General features: G+C 36.7%; 1 protein-coding gene and 1 pseudogene across 4 annotated transcripts; both read left to right on the top strand.

Annotated features, from left to right (window-relative positions):
- Positions 1-4,580: 4,580 nt before the first annotated feature.
- Positions 4,581-6,935, top strand: LOC130720826 (uncharacterized; annotated as a pseudogene).
- A 9,002-nt stretch (positions 6,936-15,937) lies between these two features.
- Positions 15,938-23,562, top strand: LOC130717596 (uncharacterized). Of its 4 annotated transcripts, none has more exons than XM_057567893.1 (15): positions 15,938-16,093; positions 16,959-17,082; positions 17,370-17,497; positions 17,597-17,750; positions 17,914-18,023; positions 18,229-18,312; positions 18,403-18,451; positions 18,542-18,633; positions 19,152-19,284; positions 19,440-19,510; positions 19,601-19,845; positions 19,927-20,820; positions 22,090-22,191; positions 22,307-23,043; positions 23,219-23,562. In XM_057567893.1, exons 2-14 carry the CDS (start codon positions 16,984-16,986, stop codon positions 22,810-22,812), a joined length of 2,667 nt encoding a protein of 888 aa, XP_057423876.1. In that variant the 5' UTR covers positions 15,938-16,093; positions 16,959-16,983; the 3' UTR covers positions 22,813-23,043; positions 23,219-23,562. The 4 variants fall into 4 exon arrangements, with proteins under 4 accessions (XP_057423876.1, XP_057423875.1, XP_057423874.1 ...); XM_057567892.1 differs by having other exon boundaries at positions 15,939-16,093; positions 16,971-17,082; XM_057567891.1 differs by having other exon boundaries at positions 15,940-17,082; positions 22,307-23,034.
- Positions 23,563-24,682: the final 1,120 nt, after the last annotated feature.

The following is a 24,682-nucleotide window of genomic DNA, read 5'->3' as shown; positions in this document are numbered from 1 at the left end:
CTATATGGGACTACAACAGTCAACTCCATCCTCGAAAAGTTTTCCTAGAACAACAGAGTGTTGATGCAATTGGTGTTGCTCTTCCGAGCTCTAAAACACCAGAGAGGTTGCTTTTATGCCTGGATGGGCTCAATGGAACATAAAGTGCTAAAAGAGCTAGGAAGAAATCAACCTATGGTGTTGGGGCATAGTTCCAGGAGCTGCAATCTCCATCATTAGGTATTGTGCATTCTCGGCTCCCATTCTTTGATGCTTTTCAGGGTTAATATGTATGCTAGAGTTATTGACCCCACGGTTAATGACAAATGATATGTTTCTCCCAACATCTTAATTTAATTGTAATATCTTCATTTCATTCCATATTACTCAATTGTTAATTTTTCCTAGTGAGAATCATTGCTTTGTTCCTCGAACTTCCCTGATGGCTAAACCTTGAAGCTAGCTTATCTTACCTCCAAATATTAATCTAACCATGCTAGAGTGGAGTTATAAAAATTTAAAAGAAAATCACATCGCAAATTGAGTGTTTGACAATGAAGTTATTTTGGGTGAAAATCAATGGGGCATTTAATTTAGATGGAATATATGACTAAGGCTAGGAGTTTCATTTTGATGAAAACAATTAGGAAATGAGTGTTCAAGGGTATTTTAAACACAATGATATTCTTTGATGAAGGCTAACACAAGTTTAATGGAAGATAAAAATATATTTAAAAAGTTTTTATTTTTATTTATGAGGGGAAGGAGTATATTATAAAATAAAAGAAGAGAAAAGTGTAATAATTATGTGCTAGGGGAGGAAAATGTATTTAAATCTTTCATTTAATTATTTATTGGGATAGGTAATACAACAACACTCTCTTAGATAATCCAGCCCTCAAAACAATTAAATTCTAGTTCTAATTTCAGGATTGAGGAGCACAAGAATTTCCATAAAATTATCACATGAAACCAGCAAAATCCATACAACCAACAGCAGAACAATAACAATCACATGCTGAACTGAATTCTTTACCAACCTTCGCTTGACATCCCCCCAATCCACGCACATTCCAGCTTACCCACACCTCGCTTCCCATGATCAGCTCAAGCCAATGCAAGGTGATTTTCGTTGATTTGATCCTCCAAACCTCTCAGCATTACCTCCTCTGGTCCAGAAAACACCAATCTCAGTCTCTTTCCCAAACACCAAACATGTTGTGCCCTTGTTTCAACGCCAACTTCGTCGTCTGCGTTACACCCACGCGAACTCTCATCCACCCTCTAAACTTTGTTTTTGCTCCCTCTTGGTAGGGCTAATAGAACTTTAAAGGAAAATAAAAAATAATTAAAAAGTTTATATTTTTATTTATTGGGGAAGGAGTATATTTTAAAATAAAAGAAGAGAAAAGTGTTAAAATTATGTGTTAGGGGAGGAAAGTGTATTTAAATCTTTAATTTAATTATTTATTGGATAGGTAATTTAGAGAATTATAGCACTATTGATTTGTTTACTTTTACCTATCTTGTGTAGGTTTATGATTCTTGGTCTTGGAGATGTTAGGACCGCAACTATGGTACATGGTGCTACACGAAGTGTATTTGGGAATAATTTACCTCTAATCCAAACGTATATTATATTAGCTAAAACATCATTCCACCATGAATATTCTCAATTTTGCAAATGAGATGATACGTGAATATTCATTTTGCGTAGGTTTATAATTTCTGATTTTAGAAACATGCCACATTCTCCATACACACATTTATATAGATGAAAATTGGTTTTACTCATTTTGCATTTTGTTCAGTTTTGTGTTTCAATCAAATTTTAGATGCTAAAATTGATTTTGCTGAACACAACTTTGGGTTTCTTGTACGTTATTGATGAATCGATTCTTTCTCCCCAATTATACAACAATCAAAATTCTCATATCTACCCTTCAATTTCATGGTTGTAGACTTGATGAGAAAGAGAAAGATAAATGTATGAAAATACGTGATTGTGATAGTAAGAAGACCTTACGAGAAGCTTCCACTATAAATGCTTTGGAATGAAATCCTAGATTCAGTAGCGTAAGTGTGTGTTTGGATCAGTGTTAATAGAATTTGAGTCATATAAGCATGAGTTAAGGTCAAGGGCAGACCCCCATGGTACACTGATGGGGTTTAGATGAACCCCTTGAAAAAAATTCCACTTACCCCCCTGTATAATTTTTTTTTGAACCCCCTAAAAATTTTAATTTGCACCAAAGACCCACTCCTCTCTCTCTCTCTCTCTCTCTCTCTCTCTCACACACACACACACAGTTAGGGCTGAGCATGGGTCGGTTAGGGTTGGATTCGGGTAAAAAATGTCTCACGCGATCGTAACCAAACATCTAACATATTCATCCATCTCCGACCGTAAAATGTTTCAGGTTCGTTGGTTGGATGGTTTCCTCGGGTAGGTTGAGTCGGTTCTGCTGCACACATGTCCACATCCACTGCCAAATGTTCACATCCACCGTCGTCAATGCAAAAACGAGATGGACCGAATCTATCCATACTGTCACAGATCCATTGCTTGCATGTTTACAATACCATGGAGAAATGAAGAAGAGTGAAATTCTAGAAATTCACAGCCAAGGATTAATGGAACCCAAAGATGTTGAGAGAAAGTGGGGGTTTGGGTCTTAAAGGTCACATGGGTCATGAATGGTGGAAAAACGAACTTGTGTTCCATGATTAGGCACTAGTGGGATGACAGGAATGCTTGTTACTCCTTGATTGAGGCGTGGTGCTCGCTCCGCAACACCGGGCCAACATGAGCAAGATGAGTTTTCAACGAGGAAGAAGATGGACCCCGCTTTTGATGGTGTCCGTAACTTAGGATGCTTGGTGAGGCAAGGGAGATGATGCAGTGGTAGAGAGTGAAGAGGGTGTTGTCCAGGTGGTGGAGATTGGAGACAAATGAATAAAATGGAGAGAAGGATGGTGGTAGAATTTACTAATTTAGAAGGGTGAGCGTGTGAAGGAGAAGAGAGATTATAGAGCCATAAATGCTATCTCGAATAGCATTTCAAGTTAATTTAGAAGTTTTAAGAGATCGAGGCAAGACATTTTCATAAAGCTCTTTACTTTTTCCATATAAAAAAATGCAAATTGAATTAATTTTTGACAAAAGTACAGGCAATGTCATTTTGATTTGACTTGGTCATTGAACACTACGCCTAAGCTATTTTAATAGGGTCACTGCGCATACTCACAGACTATATCTCATAGGTGCAGTTGGATTTAAAAAATACTACTACTTTATTTATTTTATTCGGTTGGTTCGTTTATCGATGGTTTTATTTAACCAAACCCGCAACCGACCATCTACACCCGTTCCAACCCATAATAGTGTTTCGAACAAACCCGAATTTCGAGTAAACTCGCTCGTTCAGTCTTTTTTTTATTCGGCTATGGGTCGGTCCGGGTTTTATGCTCAGCCCTACACACAGTCATACACACGCACCATTGGGGACCACCACCAGTCCACCACGCACCCTGCGCCGCTCAGCCCAGGCCCCAGCCGTGTCTCTGCCTCTCTATCTCGGCTTCTTCAATTCTCCTTCTCCCAGACCCAAGGCCAAGACGGCAAGACAGAACACACATGGACTACGCCCACCCACCACCAATCACCACCCAATCGTGCCTCTGCCTCTCTATCTCGGCTTCTCCTTTCTCTTTCAGTGGGTTACTGGGTAAGGTTGCTAATTGATTTTTGGTACAGCTATTTTGCCTATTTCAATGTTTATTTTTTTTTCCTAATTCTTGAGTGCAACTTGATTGCTAAATTGTTTTTTTGGTGAAAACCCATGTCGTTGTTGTTGAGATCAGAGGGAAGAAAAGGAAACATGACACAAAATGAAACATGAACAGTAGGATTTGATATTATAAATTGTAATTGTTAGGTAGTAGAAAATATGCATACTAAGAAGAACAATATCAATGTATTATTTACTTAATGAGATCTTGGTTAACACTCAATATCTAGAAACTGGTATAGCAATGTATACAGTTTAAGAGAACGGAAATAATATGTAACCAAACCCAATTTTGAGAGTACCTATTCTCTCCCAATTTCCAAGTAATTCCCTATTTCCCGTCCTCTTACGGTTATATTCTCCCTCCACTCAGCCATCATGCTTCCGTCACTGGTGTTATGTCCATGTTGATTTGAAGTTAGGATGTAGGTGTAGAATTGAATTGGGGAGGCTTGATAGAAGCTCTTCTCTTTATTGTGTTCTATAAATACTCCCACATTGTAGCAATAAGTTGTTCATATTGTTCAATTGCAACAAAATCAAGTAAATTAAAAAGTAACTAGGTTGGAATTAGCTAAAGGTTCATAAAGGAAGGAAATGTATGTAATAACTTTTTTCCAAAGTGATTAAATTTTTTAATTATAGTCCTTTGGTATTTTAACTTTACTTCATATATTATTAGAAATTAGATTTGGTATTTCTGTTTTCTCAATCCCCAATTTATTGATTTGGTATTATTGTATTAGAAATTGCAATTGTTTATTTTTTTGGTATAGTGAAGTTGAGTATGTTTTTAATTCTCGGAAGGTCATGGACAGATTTTTAGTAAAGACAACAAGGTCATCTAGTGAGTAATATGGATCAAGCCCACAACAACAATAACCACCACCACATGTTGAAGTTAATCTAAATGAGTTCTTATCGGATCCTGGACTATGACCAAGAATTACAACATATCATCCTAATGATCAAGATAAGATATGAAGAACATATTTGCAAAAAGGTTCATGTCAACCTAAGAATCACAACTTTTCACGAAAAAATATCGGAACCTCAAAAAGAAGATTTTATACGGCATGGTTCACTGAATTTGCAAGTTGGATAGAGTACATCATTGAAAAAGATGCTTCATATTGTTTGTGTTGCTATCTCTTTAGGCCCGATCATGGAAAGCAAGGTGGTGGTGAGACATTTGTCACCGAGGGATTCAACAGTTGGAACAAGAAAGAAAAGATCACATCTTATGTTGGAGGTCGTAATAGTGCTCATAACATTGCTTAAAGGAAATGTTAGGACTTAATGAAACAATATCAACATATGGACACTGTGATGTCTAGGCATTCTAACAGACTTCGTAACATCTACAGAACACGCTTAAAGACAATAATTGATTGTGTTTGCTGGCTCTTAAAGCAAGGCTTAGCTTTTCGTGGTCATGATGAGTCAAGGGGGTTCTACTAATCAAGGTAACTTCCTTGAGCTACTTAAATTTCTTGCCATGCACAATAATTTGATAAAAAGTGTAGTTTTGGTTAATGCTCATGAAAACCATCAATTAATTGCTTCAATAATCCAAAAAGATATTGCTCATGTTACTGCATAAAAAACTACTAATGTTATTATTGCTGGTATTGGAAACGAATTCTTTGCTATTCTTATTGATGACGCTCGTGACATGTCAACTAAAGAACAAATGGAAATTGCTCTGCATTATGTTAATAAAATTAGAAGTATTGTTGAGCATTTTCTAGGTATTGTTCATGTTAAGGATACCACTGCTTCATCATTGAAATCAACAATTAATGAACTATTTTGTAAACATGAGCTTAGTATATCAAGTATCCGTGGACAAGGTTATGATGGTGCTAGCAACATGAGCGAAGAATTTAATGGCCTAAAAAGTTTAATTTTAAAGGAGAATCTATGTGCATATTGTGTCCATTGCTTTGCTCATTAATTACAATTTACTTTAGTTGCTATTGCTCAAGAACATGGTGAAGTTTCCTTATTTTAAACTTAGTCTCCAATTTAATGAATGTTGTTGGGGGATCTTGCAAGTGAGTTGACATGCTTCGTGAAAAACAATTGGAACATATTAGAGAGACATTAAGCATATGAGAAATTTCTAGTGGGCAGGGTCTTAATCAAGAAACTAATCTTAAACGCCATGTTGATACTCGTTGGAGTTCTCATTATGTCACTTTGGTTAATATAATATTGATGTATCATGCTATTATTGATGTTCTGCACATTATGTAAGAAGACGGATACCCCCGACAGGCAAAAGGTGAAGCACATGATGTTCTAATTATATTGCAAGGTTTTGATTTTGTATTCTTCCTGCATTTGATGAGAAGTGTATTGGCTATTTCACATAAATTGTCATAGTCATTGCAAAGGAAAGATCAAGACATTATGAATGCTATGAACTTGGTTAACATCACAAAGACTAGGTTTGGAACACTTAGGAATGATGGATGAGAGCTTTTATTGCATAAAGTCATTTTATTTTGCAATAAGCAATCTATTAGTGTTCCTCCTATGAAAATTGTGTTTGTTAGTGGGCAGTCACGACATCAAACTCATAGCATTACAACAGAGCATCATGATCGTGTTGAGTTATTTTATACCGTAATAGATATGCAGCTTCAAGAACTTAATGATCGTTTTGGTGAGACTAATACTCAATTGCTCCTTTGTTGGACTTCTTTGGATCCATCTAATTTGTTCTCTACTTTTGATAAGGCAAAGATGTTGGAATTTACAAGTGTTTATCCAAATGAGTTCACTCCATTTAATTTAGTGATGCTTGGTGATGGACTAGATTGTTACATCAACGATATGCATATGAATGATGAATTTGCCTCTTTGAAAGGATTCCAACAACTTTCGGAGAAGTTGGTTGAAAAAAGAAGACATGTTGTTTATCCACAAGTTTATCTTCTTTTGAAATTGACACCAATTTTGTCTGTTGCAACAACAACTGTAGAAAGAGCTTTCTCTGCTATGAATATTGTGAAGAATAGGCTGCGTAACCGAATTGGTGATACATGGATAAACAATTGTTTCGTTACTTACATTGAGAGTGATGTATTCAATAGCATTGACTCTGCGCTTATTGTTCAACGATTTCATAATATGAAATCACGTAGAGGACAACTATGACTTGTATAATTTCTGATGTATAAACATATTAAAGTTGTTTTTAATTATAATTACCGATGTGCTCATTTGAAAAAATTGAACCCCTAACCCCGGATCCTGGATCCGCCACTGCCTAGAAGCACTTGAAGTATAAAAGGAGGACTTGAAGATTTTCATAAACAAGAATCATCAATGTTAAAACTTTTTCTTTGAATAAAAAATCTTCATCAAGCAAAAAGTGAAAAAGTCCTCACACCTTTTGAGAGAGTAAATCTTAAGAGTCAAACCTCTACATCTCATTCTCTCTAGATCTATAACTAAAAGTATTTCTTAAGAGTCAAATCAACTTCAATAATTTGTAGTTTCTGTGCTTAGAAACTTTCTACTATCACTCTTGTGAGAAGAGAACTTCGTAGAAGCAAAAAATCTTGAAAAAAGATTGTAGGAGAAGTCCTTGAGAATACTTGTAAATGAGAAGTCCTTGATACTTGGTGTTAGTGAAATCTTGGTAAAGTCAAGGACTGAACGTGGCCCTACTATTTAAGGGTGAACCAGGATAAAAAGACCATGTCTCTATTGTTTACTATTCTGTTCTTTTATTCGCTGCACTAAACGTTTTCAAAAAGATCTTTAAAATCGATAATCTATTGAAAAACCAAAATTTTAACACAACACAATTCAAACTCCCTTTCTAATTATGTTATTTTATTACATCTCAGTAGGTGTGTGTGTAACACCCCGATTTCGGTGGCGTCACTTTAGTAACCAAAAAGAAAATAAAAGCGGAAAAACGTGAATATTTTTTTTCGATATTTGTTTTCAGTAAATAAAAGACTTGTCGAATTTAAAGACGTATCGACGAAAGATAAACAAGACTAATATACAATATATATATACACTCCCCACAGTAAACAACATGCCACGTCACGAGTAACCTCCAGTGACGGGAAAGTAGTGCCTGTCGACAAATATGTACACACAAAATATAAGGTCAATATTCTGAATACAGTCCTCCAAAAAGAAAGTAGGTCAGCTCAAAACAGCCCGAAGACCTCCTAATCCGACCAACTCCCTGTGACTCCCGTAAAGAGAACCACACAAAAAGCTAAAGGTCGAGGACCTACCCTGCCCCAAAATGAGAAAAACTGAAGATCAGAGCCACGACGCTACTCCTACCCTAATCCCGACTAGAGGAGTACTACACACCACTCCCGGCTACTCATCACCATGATCGTCGTCTGAATCTGAATCCAAGACGATCAGATCAATGACTGCATCGGTCCTCACAGCGGGTCACTGTACCCGATCCCAAAACAGCAGCAGCCGTGACGGTGGGTGAGCTAGACTCAGATGAAGCCCCTCTTACCGGCAACTCCTCCGAAGGGTCCTCCTCGTCCTCAGGTGATGGTGGTGGTACCACAACTCCAGGGCCACAGTGCACGCCCGGTGGTAGGTTGAAGCTAACCGTGTGGCGTCTCAAGACTCCTTGCGTCAGGTTTCCCATTCGGTCGACGTGGTCCTCCATTATTCGCCCCGTGTAAATGGCTCGGTGACCGGCGGGGTCGACCACCCAAGAGCCCGGGGTGTCCGTGTCTAACAACTCAAACCTGGTCCCCCCGAAGGGACGACCATCTCGAACCACTCGGCCATCGACATCTGACAAAAAGGCATACATAGCCCCCATACACAGGTAGCACGCGCAAGGGTCAACTCAAAGAATTACATAATAGTACATACAATAGGCAAAGTTTAAATAGTAGCCACATAGGCTTAGTTATGAATGACAACATGATAAATTTCATATCCTGTCAAATAAGAATAAATAACATTTGCTGGCAATTAACATATCTCAAACAGCGTTAACAGGTAACAAATACAATCAGCAACTAAATCAGCATGAATGGTGCATGAAATGCATATGCAAAGGAACAAGATGCATTCCGGAGGGATGGGCACCAACGAGTCAGCCCTAACACCAGCCACGGTGGGACCATTTCTGCTCGGGTGTCTCTTATACCAAACAAAGTGTAGTCAGATCAGCAGTAAACCCGTAGGCCTGCCATTTCCGTTTGCTACTAAGAATCACCGCAGTGTTCTTATGTGGAAATCCGGGTCTTATGACCATTTTAGAATCCACCGAGGTCCGGCATCCCACCGTGTATTAACCTCAAAATGAGTGCATGAATGCAACGTGATTAGCCAAACAACGTCTCCGACCTCACTCATCACGTCTTCACGTTTTCTAGCTAACTTATTGTCTCTAAAAAGATTACCCTAAGGTAAATGTCGATTCTGCGACAAAAGACAATTAATTATAAAAAGTATCTCATGATGATTTCTTGAATCATCCGACTCATCTCCATCCGATGGTCAAAAACTGCTCAGCGAGCAAAAAGTACCAATGTACTTGGAAACTACCTGTTTCTCGGCTTATCTTTCAGATAGCCCAACAACAAATCAGCTCATCGAGCGAAAGAGTATCAACGTACTCGGAAACTTATTAATTTTCCCGACTTATCTTTTAGATAGTCCAACATCAAAACTGCTCATCGAGCAAAGAGTATCAACATACTCGGAAACTCATTAGCTTCCCCAAAACTTGGACTCGGCGACACTTCTCATTTTCCAAAACTAATATTCAAGTCCTAAGCTCTTAGTTGCGATTATAATCATTATTCAAAGATTCAGAGGTTGTTTAATGTCTTATGAATTTTCCTTGTAAAATAGTTTCCATTTAGTTTTGTCTCTAAACTTATGAGTTTAAAAGATCCCGTAATCCCAAGTAATTCCCAGAGAAGGTCTCGATCCATCAAAACAACAACAAGGGTCCGAACCTCGGTCCGTCCCGTCAAACTTTCTCAAAATCTCATGATAAATCTGGCATAAATGCCCATTATCCTCACTCTGCCGAACAACAGATATTTGTGTACTTGCATATTCAAAACAGTACAATCCAACGGTCATGGCACATATATCAACACATTGAGGAATAACCATTTAGCACATAGCATATAGGGCAAATATCACACATCCTAGATTAACCAGGTAGCACATAGCATATGAATCAACCTCAACAACAATGAAGCAATAAAAGATTATCAATTGTCAGCCGTAGCCTCAGAAAACGTTTTTCCCAATCAGACACAATCAAGTGCATAAACAATAAATCAAGTCGAAATCGTCGACACCTAATTCATTATCTAGTATTCAGTGAGTAGCCCTCACCTGTAAGTTTTCCAGCTTGCTCTCCAAGTTTTCCTTCACAGACTTCCTCTTCGAATCCACAAAGTTCCTCAAACGAACCTTAGGACAAATTCACAGAAATCAATCACAATGAGTCAGAAACTCAGCAAACAACACGTACTAGGGTTACACGAAATATTACAAACTCCGAAGTACGACAATCTAACGCGTTAAGACAAGTTTTCGAAAAACGAAATCCCCCCCCCCCTTGATGAGGAGCTCTCGGCCACTATGCACAATTAGGTGGGCCGATTTTTCTTCGATCAAACTTGGTTCCTAGGTTATCATTAGCCGTAACTAAGACGAATCTAAGCTCAGAAAAATTTTCGGATCAAAAACTGTCGCAGGGGTATTTTGGTCATTATTTTCAGCTCAGAATTTCAAAACTGGATTTTCGAAAAACAAATTGGATGGGGACGTCACCAACGACGTTTATGACGACTAATCCTACTAGCGCTAAGCTAAGTCGTGAATTTTCAGCTTAAAGAACGAAACTTTGCCCAGAAATGGGTTTTTCCAACAGAAATGAATCCCGGCGGCGTTTCGGCGACATTCAGCAAAATGTAATCCGCTAAACACGCTCAGGAGAATGTAGGGAATAAGTTTAGACACTAAAATCAGCTTATTTGGACAGTTTTTCAAAAAGCTCAAAACTTTGAGCACAGAAAGACATAGAGAAAGACGACAGAATTGACGATCAGAAGTGAGATATGATATCCCTACCTCGAGGTCTTCAATTAGCAACGAACGGTGCAACGATCGGGCAAGAATCGGCGAAAATCACTTTCTCCCCCTCCTTCTCCTATGCTCGCGGGTTCAAGGAAAGAAAATGGCAAGTTTTTGAAATTTTTTTCATTTTCTCGCTATTTATAGGTTTTGGAAAATTTGGAAAAATGAAAATTTCGCGATTCCGATTTTTCCTGCGGATTCCTCAGAGAATTCTAAGATAGGTTCTGGCAACAGAATTCCAGAACTCAAAACAGGTTTCTTGAAATTAAATCAAACGATCAAAAGTCGGTGTAAATCGATTTTACCCGAAAAACTACTTTTTGCAGTTGATGTCGGATGAGAAAATTCGTTCTGAAGAAAGATTAGAAATATCGAGAGAAATAGGCGTACGTGTGTGGAATCTTCGTTTGAAGCTCCGAATAGAAAAAGTATTCATCGTCCGTTGATTTTAGGGTTTTTGAACTATCAGGGTTTCGGTTTCGGCAACCTTCCGAGTATTGGAATTTGACGTTCGTACATTCCAAGGTTTCGTATCGAAACGCTTGTTTATAGACGAATAAGAGAAGTTCTAACATTTCTCTGAAGATTTTTGGAATTAGTTTCCATCGTGTCTTAAAATCTAAATTAGCTATTTTCTAGCGTTTTTGACCTAGGTTTAAGCGAATACTAATCGTGCTATCACTTTTATCGATTTTGATACAATCCTTAGCTTTTTCCTGAACTTTATCCTTCACAAATTTATTCCATTCAATAAACACTTGTTCAGGTTTTCCTTCACGTTACATCGAATTAATCGTGAAAAAAAATTTTATTCGGTTTATTCCAAACTTAAAAACTTGGGTCTCACAGTGTGAGGCTTGAGGGCACATGTCTTAGGTTTAAGGGTCCCGCCATGGATAAGGAAATGTATCTGGTCGAACTTAAGACATGCTTGATGAAACCCAACTAGATTATCCGGTCGGTAAAATAGGTGTATGTCGAAAGAGGGTTTTAAATCGCTGTTCTCAATGACTTCTTAAAGGATGATGTGAGACTTGATCATACATAACATAATGAGAATATGATGAGATACATGGAACTAATATTTCGACATGAGTTGCATGCATACGATATTGGACGTAGCATGTATATGACGAGATGATTTAAGTATCGGCTTCGAGGATGGATATGAAGGACATTACATTTTACTTATATTTTGGTGTCGAAGCTATAAATCAAGCATATTAGGGATGATAATGAGAAGATTTTATTTTCCACACCCATATATTTTAAAATACTCATACCCCCTTCTTCTCTTCCTCCCTCTGTTAAATTTCCTCCCCCATTTCTTTGAATCAAGCATATCAAGGATGAATGGGGAGGCTTTATATGCCTATGCCCGCATTTAAAAAAATCATACTTGTACGCTCATCGTACTGGAGTGGATAGTGACTTAATTCTCATTTAAATATTTGAATAAGATTTTATGTGATGAGTTTGTTCTACAAATTAAGAAAATAAGAATGTTTGTAATATTCTAACTTAACATTGTACAAAATGTATAAGTATTTTGACTATGGAAAAACTCAATAATCACCTATTTCTTAATTATAAAACATAATATAGCTTCTAAATCCAACTAAAATAATATTGAAAATATTTAAATCATAATAATATAATAATCTGATTGATATATATATATATGTGTGTGTCTATATATATCACGATTATGGATATGGTGCTATTTAGCGTCCGTGGGGATGGATGAACGTTAACAAAATGATGTGATTTATGTTTATCCATCGCTATGGAAAAAATGGATTTTCTGGATTAGTGTTGTGAAATTCAATTATAAAATTTCAATATTGACCTCGTTTAATGTAGAAGTAAATATTTGTTGTGATTGATTTATACAATTCTTCACCTTTGATTGGTGCTAGCGTGGTTGCTTTTTTCTCTTTTGGGTGGTTGTTCGGGTTTTCTTGGGTGGTTTGGTGTTTCTTTTTTGCTTTCCTCGCCTTGTTGGGTTGTATCATTCTTTTTATCATTGAATAAATTTTCTTTGCTCTCAAAAAAAAAAACTTATTAAAATTGATTTTAAGCAAATAGAATCAATTGGATTCTATTTTTCAAAGCTGCTTGGTAATCTTTGGGGCTTAAAGCTCAAACTACTCCCTCACATGAAGGGTATTACAAGAATAAAAAAATGAAAGGAACAAGACAAAAGGGAGCATTACTAATTTATTAAAATTAAGGGAGCATTACTAATTTATTAAAATTGATTTTAAGCAAATAGAATCAGTGACTGGAATGCAATCCATCTTCACTGTGGAATCGGGGTTGCTCCTCATTAGTTCATGGCAGTAGTCCCATAACCTACCATACTGCTCTGCTTCACTTCCTTCCACAGCCTTCCTTGCCTGCTTCATTAATGCCCTGAAGATTTTGGTGTCATCCAAAACAACTCCATATTCAATCTTCATTACATCAAATGCCTCAGAGTGAGTAAGGTTTGGTTGTGCTCTAATTCTGTCCAAAAGCTTTCCAGCCACCCACCTTGTATTTGCTTGCTTGTTTTTGAAGCCTCTGCAGCAAGTGTGTATGTCATCAAAAGTTTTAATTTGGAAGCTTTTTGTTGCATTGCTCCATGCACAGAATATCACCCAAGGACACTTTTCCACCCTGCATCCAGCCCTGCACTTTACACTATCATTTTTCAACCACCTCATTTGTCTCCCTGCTTGTATGGTGTAGTCTCTCACAGCTTGTTTAAATGTGCCCAGATCAGCAAATTCCATTCCAAGCTCCAAGTGAACTTGCCCAAAGCCTGAACCTTCTTTGAATTGAGGGAAAACTCCCTTTCTTCTTGAGTTGCCTTCATCATCAGTACTGACAGGGCTGTTTAGCTCTTCACTATGGTAATTCTCACTATGTTCTTCACATGACCACTCCTGCTCTGCCACATGTGTTGGCTCATATACACTGTCTTCATCATCTGAACTCTCAGAACCACTTCCATAATAGGATTGTGTTTCACTGGTATCAGTCTCTGAATTACACCTTTTCTTTCCCACCATTGGTTTCTTCCCCTTCAAGTCTTTCTCCTTTGTGACTGGCTTCTTCCCCTTTTCATCTCTGCTTGGCTTCTTCCCCTTTTCATCTCTGCTTGCCTTCTTCCCCTTCTCCTCTGTGCTTCCCTTCTTCCCCTTCCCATTAGCAGTATCATCCCTTTCCATAAATCTGTCAACACATGCATCTATATCAGCCAACATTTGTTCATTCATCATCAGCTCAACATTGTCCTCATTGTCTTCATTACTATCCACATGCATGCTTTGATCATTTTCAGCATTTGGTATGATCTCCAAATCATCATCATCATCACTAGCCACCACTAGATCAGGAACTCTGCTTGCAATATCAGCTACTTTGCTTCCCTCTGGCTCTACAACATTTTCAGCATTTGGTATGATCTCCACATCATCATCATCTTTACTAGGCACCACTGGATCAGGAGGTCCATGCACAATAAATGGCTCATGATTCATAATATGCTCAAAGTAGACTTCTATCTCCCAGTTGTTCTTCCTAGCAACTATGAACATGTCTCTTATAGAATCATCCCCTTCAACCTTAATGAGATCCATTATCCCTTCTTCAGCTCCATGATTCCGAAACCATATTTTGCTAAAGCTATGGTAGTAGTGTTCTTTGGCTAATGCTTCCAGCGTAAATACATTGAATGTATCCACATCAATGTCTTCCCACACACACATTTCACCTCCATCATACAACACACCAACACCATCAGGCTCAACATTTGTCACTAGATTTCCACCATGGTGCAAAATCAGAGTCATCCTGCGATTAATCATCTGCATTGCATGACACACAAAATTAGAAGTAATATCATGAATTTTTTTTCGGTTTTCTCAGTACAAAATTTGGGGTTTTTCACATAACATCAAAACATCAAAACCACCACAAATCAACTCAACAAAGCACGGCAGGTTAGAACACAAATAGAAAAAACAAAACTTTTCTTCATTTTCCCATAATAGCATGTATCATCATAAACCCCAACCCCAAATAGAATCCAACAACCAGACCCAAAATCTCACTACACAAACACCAACCTAACATCCATTCGAACACTAACACATACAAAACCAAGAAATAGAAGCCGAAAATAACGATGAAACTTAAAGCAAAAACCTACCTTTACGTCGTGAAGAACGATGAAGACACACCGTGGAACTCGTCACCGTCGGCCGTCGTCCTTCACCAGACAACAACAATGAACACACCCAACTTCACCGCCGCTCGGGAACCAGTGTTTTTCAACCTAATCCTCTCAAAGGTTGAAGCTTTTCTCTCTGCAATGGGTAAGGAAGAAGAAGATGGTCTGACACTCGCTCTCTCTACTCTCCAACGTATTATGATCATAGGTTGACAAGGACTAATTTGCCCACATATTGGTCCAATGGGGAGGTGCCACGTCATCAGGGACCATTGTGAAATAAAGATTTTTGGGGGGGAAAGTAACTTATGACACGTGGCACGACACGGGGGCAAGCCAAGGTGTCAATTAAAGTGACATGTCACTTTTCCGTCCCAGGGACTAACAGCCCAACGTGGTTAGGGACTACTTTGACCGACGGAGACAAACTCAAGGATTTTTTTTCACCATTAATGAAATTCAGGGACTAATATGACCGACGCTTACATTCTCAGGGACCAAAATGGTGATTCACTCGTATAATTTTGCATGTACCAATTAAGTACAAATTACCAAGTGCAATAACGTTTTCTAAGAATTAATAAATAATAACAAGAATCTTTTATACAATTAGAAAATTTAGCCATCATAAAAGTGTTTTCATACATTCACACACTTTATTTTTCCACTCACATCATTTTCACCTTCTTTGTATCAAATTTTCTTATGACATCAAATATTTCTTTATTTCTCTTCATGTAGTGTAGTATATTTTTTGAAAAGTATTTTCCTTGAAATATTTGCGCGATAAAGTTGAAAAGATTTCCAGGTACGGGGCTTTCTGTTTTCACTTTTCCCGTACACAGCACATTACTTCCTCGTTTCTCTCTTATTTCTCTCTCTCTCTCCTCTTTCTCTCGCGCTCGTTCTATCTTGTGTTCTCTCGTCCTTTATCCTTCTCTCTCTCTCTCTCACACATTTCTTCTTCTTCTTCTTCCTCGATCTCACCGTAAGTCCATTTCTCTAAACCCTAATCCTCATTTCTCGATTCCACTCCTCTCTTCACTGTTCTTCACCCTCTCGCTTCTTCTTCTCCTTCTCTTAGGGTTAGCATTTTCGATTTCTGTGCTACATTTTCAACAAACTGCTCCTGTTTGCTCCAAATTGACAACAATGTGATCAATTTTTCACGCTTTTCGTCATTTTCCGCTTACTTCACTGTGTTTTTCAGCGTTTTCCGAGTTCTGTAGCGAAACGGAACAACGAACATGCATTTCTCATTTCTTCCTAGGGTTTTTCTTCGTTTACTGTTTATACCGATGGTTGAAGCTAAATTAGTTGAAATTTCTTGAAAATGTTAGGTTCTTGTTACTTTCGTTTACCTATTTGAACTGAACGGAAGATGCATGTAAAAAAATTCAAGAAAAAGACACTAGTGATTGTTTTGTGTTAGTGGGGAAATGTTCACGCGTTGCATTTACTACTGCATTTAATTCGAAATGGTGCATTTTGAGTGTGTTGGTCAGTTTGTGGTTTTGTTCTTGAATCTTGACAACGCAGCAGAATCTAGTGGAGTTTTTAGCACGTGATTTTGAAGCATGCTAATATTTTATTAATGGAGACTAATTTAATCTAATTTAAACAAATGGAGATTGTTTCAGATGATTGCCAGTAGCTTTTTAATATTTCATTGTTTAGCAATTTTGGTAAATATTGACCACTTTGATTTCCACTTAATACTCTCATTGAATGTTTGTTGTTTCGCATAATCTTAAATTGTGCTTATGACTTTCTGATTGACACACTAGCATTAAGTGTTATCTGTTGATGAGGCGTTTTCTGTTTTAGGCAGGATTTATGTATTATTTCATTAGTTTCTTGTGTAGGTAATTTTCCTGGATGATAATGGGTGACAAAGGGGAAAAATCATGTCCCATTTGCACTGAGGAGATGGACTTGACTGATCAGCAGCTGAAGCCATGCAAATGCGGCTACGAGGTTCAAACTTTTATTTACCGATGGATACGGATCTATTGTCGTGAATGACTTGAATTTATCATGTTTGTGTTTCTTAATTTGTTGTTGAACACCCTGGTTTGATGCTTGTTCATGTGGTTGTGCATTATCCTTATTCCAAAATCCGCTTTTTATGAAAATGGAAAGTTGATATCTAAACTGTACAGCATATTTGGCATTACTTAAGAGAAATAGTGAATTCTTATATATCGTAATGCCTATCCTGATAAATCATTTTTGTTTGTTCGCATTCTTTACTTTTCTGACAGATATGTGTATGGTGTTGGCACCATATAATGGAAATGGCACAGAAGAATGAATCCGAGGGTCGTTGTCCCGCCTGCCGTTCACCTTATGATAAAGATCGTATTACATCAATGGCAGCTAACTGCCGAAGGTTGTTTTGGTTATGGCAGGAGTTCTAATTACCATATCACATTTTATTGTTAAGCTATTGTTAGTGATAGATACTAATATGTTTTGCTTGCTTAAGCAGATTGGTTGCTGAAATGAATTCAAAGCATAAAAAGAAAATGCAGAAATTAAAGCCTAAATCATCAGATGGAAGGAAACATCTTAATGATGTTAGAGTCATTCAACGCCACTTAGTGTACATAATTGGACTGCCTCTTAATCTTGCGGATGAAGATGTGAGTTATTACAATATTGTTCTGTATCTAACTTTTGCAGATGCATTTGTGTGAGACTGTGCAAGGCATAGTCCATATTGGTTTTTGCATCATTTAAATTGTAAATTATCTTATCCATTTCTATCCTTAATTAATAACATTTTGTTTGTTTCAATTATACCAGCTACTTCAGCGTAGAGAGTACTTTGGCAGGTATGGAAAGGTTATGAAAGTGTCAATATCTCGTACAGCAACTGGCTTAATTCAACATTCTGCAAACAACACCTGTTGTGTGTAAGTTGTTATGATTGTCTCAAAAGCAATCACCCTACATTGAATTTCAACTAGAAATTATATTCTTTCCCCTGTTTATTTTATTATTTCTTTTATTTTTGTGTCTATTGAAGTATTGGTTTTGTCATGTTTCTTTCTATGTTTGGATACCAGTTCTTGTTGGCTGTTGTCTTGTATTTCTTGAATGAAAATTTCTTTTCTTCAGGTATATAAGTTACTCAAAAGAGTCTGAAGCTGTTCGATGTATTCAATCAGTGCATTGTTTTGTATTAGAAGGTCGACCATTGAGGTGAGTGTATGTCATTTTTATTGGGTTATGACTTGTGAGGCTTTCATGATCTTGTGAGTTGTGATGATATGTGGTTATTTACATTTGCAGGGCCTGTTTTGGAACCACAAAGTATTGCCATGCATGGTTGAGAAATGTGGTAAAATAACACTCGAAGTCAAATTTATGAATGTTTTGTTACACGTAACACTGTGCTTTTGCTAATATATAAATTATCTTGCTGGTCCAGCCTTGCAACAATAGAGAATGTTTATATCTACATGACCATGGTTCTCACGAAGATAGCTTTACCAAAGATGAACTAGTATTAGCATTTGCAAGGTATGATCGATTTTCATCCCGTGTGCCTTTTCTCCATTTTGAACTTGCTAGTTGCTATGTCTTATATATGTATCAGCTGGTTATCCTTTAGCCAAATTATTAATTCAGTTGGGAGTTCAAATAGTAAGACTTACTCCCAAATCAATGTCTTTTTACTTCTCTGGGGCTGCTGGATGATTGCTTTCAGTTTTTATATTTTAATAAAACCTACGTAGTAGTTAAATATACAAAACAGATTGGTTATTTCATGCATAACTTAATCATTTAGGTTTCCATCTAATTTACATAGATATCTCAAAAGAGGTATTGGGCGTACGCATGTCCTAATTCATTGTTGCTTTTATATTATTCCTCCTGTATGACCCCGTTTTATTATTTATTTATTTTGTTTGGATTTCTTTTCCCTTCATCTTGCTAGTTAGACTTGCTCATAATTTTCAGTACTTGGTATTATCTGTTGTTTGGGTTATGTCATCTTTGATAATATAGTTTTGGTGTTTATATTTTGGATGTTAAAGGAGTAGAGTCCTACAAATCATTGGCGCTACAAATAATTTGCATCGGCGTTCAGGGAGTGTTTTACCTCCACCAGTAGATGATGCTAGACATATGTCATCAGCCACCAAATTAGTGTCTAAAAGTCCTTCAGATGTGAGTTTAATGAACATCACTTTCATTGTAAATTTGTCTATTGTGGATGATATGTCACTTGAATATTCAACTATCTTTGCAGTTATTAGGACTAGGCAGTGGACTAATTATCATATATCATTAACCTCACGTTTTTATTAAACTTGAAAATTTAGAACCAGATTAAAGGATCCTGTTCTGGCACTGGGGCTGCCAATTTGACCGCACTTCCTGCAGTAACTTCTTGGTAATTGGTTTACTGACTAAGTGACTAGTAGTATTTTCACATTAATTTGCTTGTAGCGTGAATGCTGACTCTTTTGGTATGTTTTACTAGGGCTAGGTGTGTATCTGGTAGCCTTCGGCAGGATTCGACTTCATCACGTTCTAATAATCTGGCCAATAGAAAGGTTGAAGCATCTAATGATCCCCAAGCCCTTGTAGGAGTTGCTTGCACTGAAAGGTCTACTCTGAATAAAAGATCAGGGGAAGCTGAAGATAGCTCTAAAGTGCACTCCAATGATGTGTTCATTCCTTCAGAGTTGAACAAGCATCTTCACATTGGTGGAAATTCACAAACACGTGAGTCAAATGTTTTCAATGAAGTTACTGTGTTGAAACATCCTAGCATTGTATTGTCTAACTGTGAAACAACTCTGGCAGCTTTTATGGGCAGTGATCAAGACATGGTAGCACCTTCTGTGAGCGAAAGCTTCCCGGAGCTCTCCAGATCACATTGTGATTTCAGCACTAACAAAGCTGTTTCAAATAGGGATGTGCAGGGCTTATGTTCAGGGTTATCGTCTATTAGCATCAGTAGCCATCTTGAAGATTCAAATTTCACTCCTGATTCAGACAGATTACTTTCTACTCAAAACTCTATCAATTCCTCTGTAGGGAAGCATTCAGAAGATAATGAGTATTGGAATGAACAATCAACTATACCAGCTTTTTGGGAAGATATTGTTGTAGATGATGTACTAAACATAGACCAAGAACCACAAAATTTCAGTAAAAGCATCAACAATTCGCCTTGTCTCTCTCAGAATGTAAACAAATCAACCCATCAAGCAGAGCCACAAGATCAAATTTGTCACCAAAGTCATTTGAGGAGACCTTCTGAGTCTTTTACTGAACCCTTGGAGACAGGATTTGTGAAGCATGTGGAGAGTGAGGATATTACAGGAGTTGATGATAAGGCTGCATCAGACATGGGAGAAAACAGCATTATATCTGACATTTTGTCTTTGGAATTAGATGCATGGGAAGATTCACTTGTTAAGCTGTTGGATGAAAGTGATGAACCATACACACTCTTTAAAGCACCTACTTTGCGGAAAGTCCAAAACAAGAATCAGTCTAGGTTTTCCTTTGCCAGGCAGGATCATTTCACAAATGACGCATCTGACTTGCAGCAATCGTTTGGGATTATTGGACATGAACCAAACGGGAACTATGCCTCGGGTGGTTTAATGGGAAACAAAGATATGCTCACTGAGAAACACCCACATGTTTTCCCATCAGGCAATTCTGTGCAACCTGATAAATTTGTTGGAGGTCAGTCTTTTGTGCCCTTTATCGATTAATAACATGCTTATGTGCATGTTTGAAAAAAAATCAAGGCCAGAATCGTGTAAAAGCTTAAGCTACTGTGAGTAGCTTTTGCTGAAGTAAAGCGATTCCAAGCCTCTGAAATTTGGACTCAAACATGCCATAAGTACTCCATATTTTTTAACTTGAGGGTTATTGTTTCCTTCCATTCAGGTCTTAGCTGCTGTCAATATTGCTTATACTTTATTGAGTTTATATGCATAAATCTTTTAGTGCTCAAACTTTCATTTCTAGTTTGGTGTTTTAATTTACTGTGGCATTTTGCTTGTTTCTATTGATTGGATTTTCATTCCTTTATCCTTTACCTTCTTAAAGTTCCTGTAATCTCTCTTCAGCTTTATCTTTCTTGTTCACTGTTTAATAGTAGGAGAAATATGGTCTTTTGAGCACTTGCTACTCAGTGGATGAGTCTTTTTTGGGTGCTTCATTGGCTCATTAAGTAGTTCTGGGGCTTATTTTAGGTTTAAGATTATTTTAGTGCTTCTCATCCCCACAGCTGCTACCATGTATATAAGTAGGGGTAATTTGTTCTTCACAGGATTTTTGTTATGTGCTTGTGAACTGAAGTTTAATAGTACTTTTCGCTTCTACAGTTTGTTTTATTTTTTCGGCTGTTATTCTTCCTGTATATATTTTATCTTCGTTTCCACTGTGTTGTCTATATGGATTGGATTGTAATCGGACAATCTTGCGCTGAGAAAAGTGTTTTGCAAGAACTTCAACTTTCCTGTGACAGCCAATTAAGGAGCTAAACATCTGCCAAAAGAACCTCAACTTTTTGGTCATAACTTATTAAGGAATCAAACTGTAATAAAAAGAGCATTTTGATAATATTTATTAATTACAACAGATTTTTTAGGTCATAAATGCCATGTAGTGTTATTATGATTGATTATTTTATATGAAGTTAGATTTTTTTTTGTATTTTCTATATTTTTTATCAACAAAAATATTTTTAGTTAAGCAGAGGTCCTGAGTTGGTAATAATCGAAGTTTTTTCCTGATGGTTGATAATTTTAGGACCTGAAACAATACTTCACTTCTATCTGTGACATATCTGGTCTCCTTACCCCTTATCGAATGACAAAAATTTAGAGCTTTAACATGACAAAAGTTTTTTCCCTTATTATTGATTGATGTTAGTTATGGTTGCTGTGGAACTTAGTTTTGATCAAACTTATATTTTCGCTCTTGTTTATAATTGTTGTTTATCAGTGGCAAAAGCTCATGCTTCAGGCCCACCTGGATTTGCAATGGCCAGCAGAATACCTCCTGGGTTTTCTTGTGGGAGAGTAGAACGGGGTTGTAATAGTTCTGGTATAACTTTCTTTATAGTTTGATACTCCACTTGTGTTATTTTCCCCTTCTGTTTCTATTCTTCGCTAAATTTACTTCTTACAGAGAAATTTCTCATAGATCTTCTACTTTCCAGTGAACTATTTGCAACAGCAGCATATTCCTCCATCTGCAAGTAATGCCAGGATAGGAGAGGTTCAATTTAACAATCCTTCAGTATTGGACCTTGGTAAGAACATAATGGAGCAAAGGCTGAATAGTGCATCATTTGACCTGAGGCAAACTTTACTTCCGCGATATAGTCTTGATGAAGATGAGGCTAGACTTAAGCTGTTAATGCAACAATGCCCACCTTCACAGAATTTTAAACTTCCAGATCAAATTGAAAATAGATTTTCGCCTCAAAGTGATGCTTATAGAATTTCTTCGAGGTTTCTTGATCAATTTCAGGCTACTACTCCATCGATTTATGAACAGTTACATTCTCAACAGTTCAGCAGTAATATTCTCGCATCAAATAACCAGTGGGGCGTCTGGAATGATGCCAAGTATTTCAGTGGCCTGTCTATGTCAGAAGTATTGAATAGTGAGAGAGTGGGATTGAACAATATCATGCCTACTTACGACAATGTCAAGTATTAAGAATTCACTGATCTAGTTCACTCATGGTGGTGATTGTCTCAGTAATCTCTTCATTGCACAAATGAGCTCTTAAATAGTCATTGGTAATCGTCAACTACTCTTTTTTGTATGCTTAGCTTTACTGCTAAGCATTGGAATCTGGGTTTCCATATTATAGTTGGTGACATAACTGGCAAATGGTGTCAGTTTTTTATATGGGGTGCATGTACCTTGGCCTTGAAGGTTAGTATGGTGAGTTTAACTCGTGATTTGGCAATATTATGTATTTGCATTTGTGTTTACATAGTAGGATGAGGTCTGGACTGTAACTTATAATCTTAAACTTCACTTCTAGTTTTTCTTTTAAATTCTTGCTGTTTATATGATTAGTTTAGGATAATGACTGTTATGTCCTCTATCTCTGCAGTTGAACTGGATGTCAAGCAGTTTGTCATCAAAGTACAGAAACTGATAGAGAGCCAAGCAGTTTGTCATCAAGCTACAGAAACTGATAGAGAGCTAAGATGTAAGCCTTATGGATCGGTAATTCATGCTAAGAATGGTGAAATATGATATCGAAACTTGATGTTATCTTTAGACCTGAAGTAGTTTGTTCAGAATTTGTTACCAATCTTGAACTTGGAACTCCTGCTAGAACTGACAATGTAGTTAGTGTATGCATATGAAAATGAATATAGTAGCTTCTGGGAAACACTTTAGACTAGGACGGAATGGAGCATAGAGCTGGCAACATCTCTATTTTTTTCACCACCTTAGAATTACATGCATTTACTATTCAGTTGAGGTGATTACTAAATAGTAGGATATAAACTTATATTTATAGACTTCGGTCATGCACCCTCGAAATATTATTTTACTAAATTGATTTGAAACTTAGTGTCTTTGATTTGAACAAATGATGATATATTTTTAAATTATGAATTTCTCAGTCAAATAATTTGAAATTTTATTTTAATATAAATCATCACGGGATTTCAAAATTTCTCTTCTTTAAAGTGAAATGATCAAAAAACCATTTTGGACAACTATATTTTGGGTTTTTGAAATTTTTCTTTGGCATTCTCCACCTAAAATAGTTTTCTATATTTATGTTTACATCTTAAAATAATTAAATTAATTTTTTATCTGAAAATGTTTTTTTTTTAGTTTTTCCTTTTAATTTCATGTATTTATTATCAAGAAATTAAGCTTCGAATTGATTTTAATTAGTTTATTTAATTAATTGAAATTGTGAAAATGATTATTTGAATGATTATGGCCATAATTCTGGCTGAATAAGCTGAACTTTTCTAGAAACATGAAATTAAATCTCAGCCTTTGATTTTGATACATTTTGCCAAAATCCTAGCCATACTATTCAGTGTTTCTCCACCTTCACTTCTCAAAATTTTGCTTCATTTCCTTCCACCATAACCATGTTTCATTTCTCACCAAAAATCATATATTGACCTCTTTGATTGTCATCTTATGATCACAAAATCCTAACAATCCATTATTCATGTAGTAGTGTTCTAAGTATATTGGCTATGTTTGGCATGCCATTTCAGCTAGCTTATAACTTATTTGACTAGCTTAAAGCTTATTTGACTAGCTTAAAAGCTCTTCAAAAGTGTTTGGTGAAGGAGCTTATTTTAGTAGCTTAAAGCTTTAAGCTATAAGCTATCTCAGGTAGCTTATAGCTTAAAGCTTATAGCTTATTAAATTTATTCTCATTTTTATCCTTATTATTTTATTAAAATTCTACCCTTACCCTTATATATTTATAAAAACACTAAACTTATTTTCCCATCACACTTACGTATGCAGTTTCCGTCACCATTCCCGCCACACCGTTGCGCACCACAAGTATTATAAATATTATATTAATAAA

This window comes from Lotus japonicus, chromosome 5, assembly GCF_012489685.1.
Source record: "Lotus japonicus ecotype B-129 chromosome 5, LjGifu_v1.2".
Lineage (NCBI taxonomy): Eukaryota > Viridiplantae > Streptophyta > Magnoliopsida > Fabales > Fabaceae > Lotus > Lotus japonicus.
The sequence above is the reverse complement of the archived record's forward strand: the minus strand, read 5'-3'. Positions and strand labels throughout refer to the sequence as shown.

Excerpts from the sequence above, each read along its gene's own strand:
- LOC130717596 (XM_057567893.1), top strand. The coding sequence starts at position 16,984 with ATGATAATGGGTGACAAAGGGGAAAAATCATGTCCCATTTGCACTGAG. Across the intron at positions 18,634-19,151 it reads CTAGTATTAGCATTTGCAAG|GAGTAGAGTCCTACAAATCA; the intron begins GTATGATCGATT and ends TGGATGTTAAAG. Across the intron at positions 19,846-19,926 it reads TGGTGGAAATTCACAAACAC|CTTTTATGGGCAGTGATCAA; the intron begins GTGAGTCAAATG and ends CAACTCTGGCAG.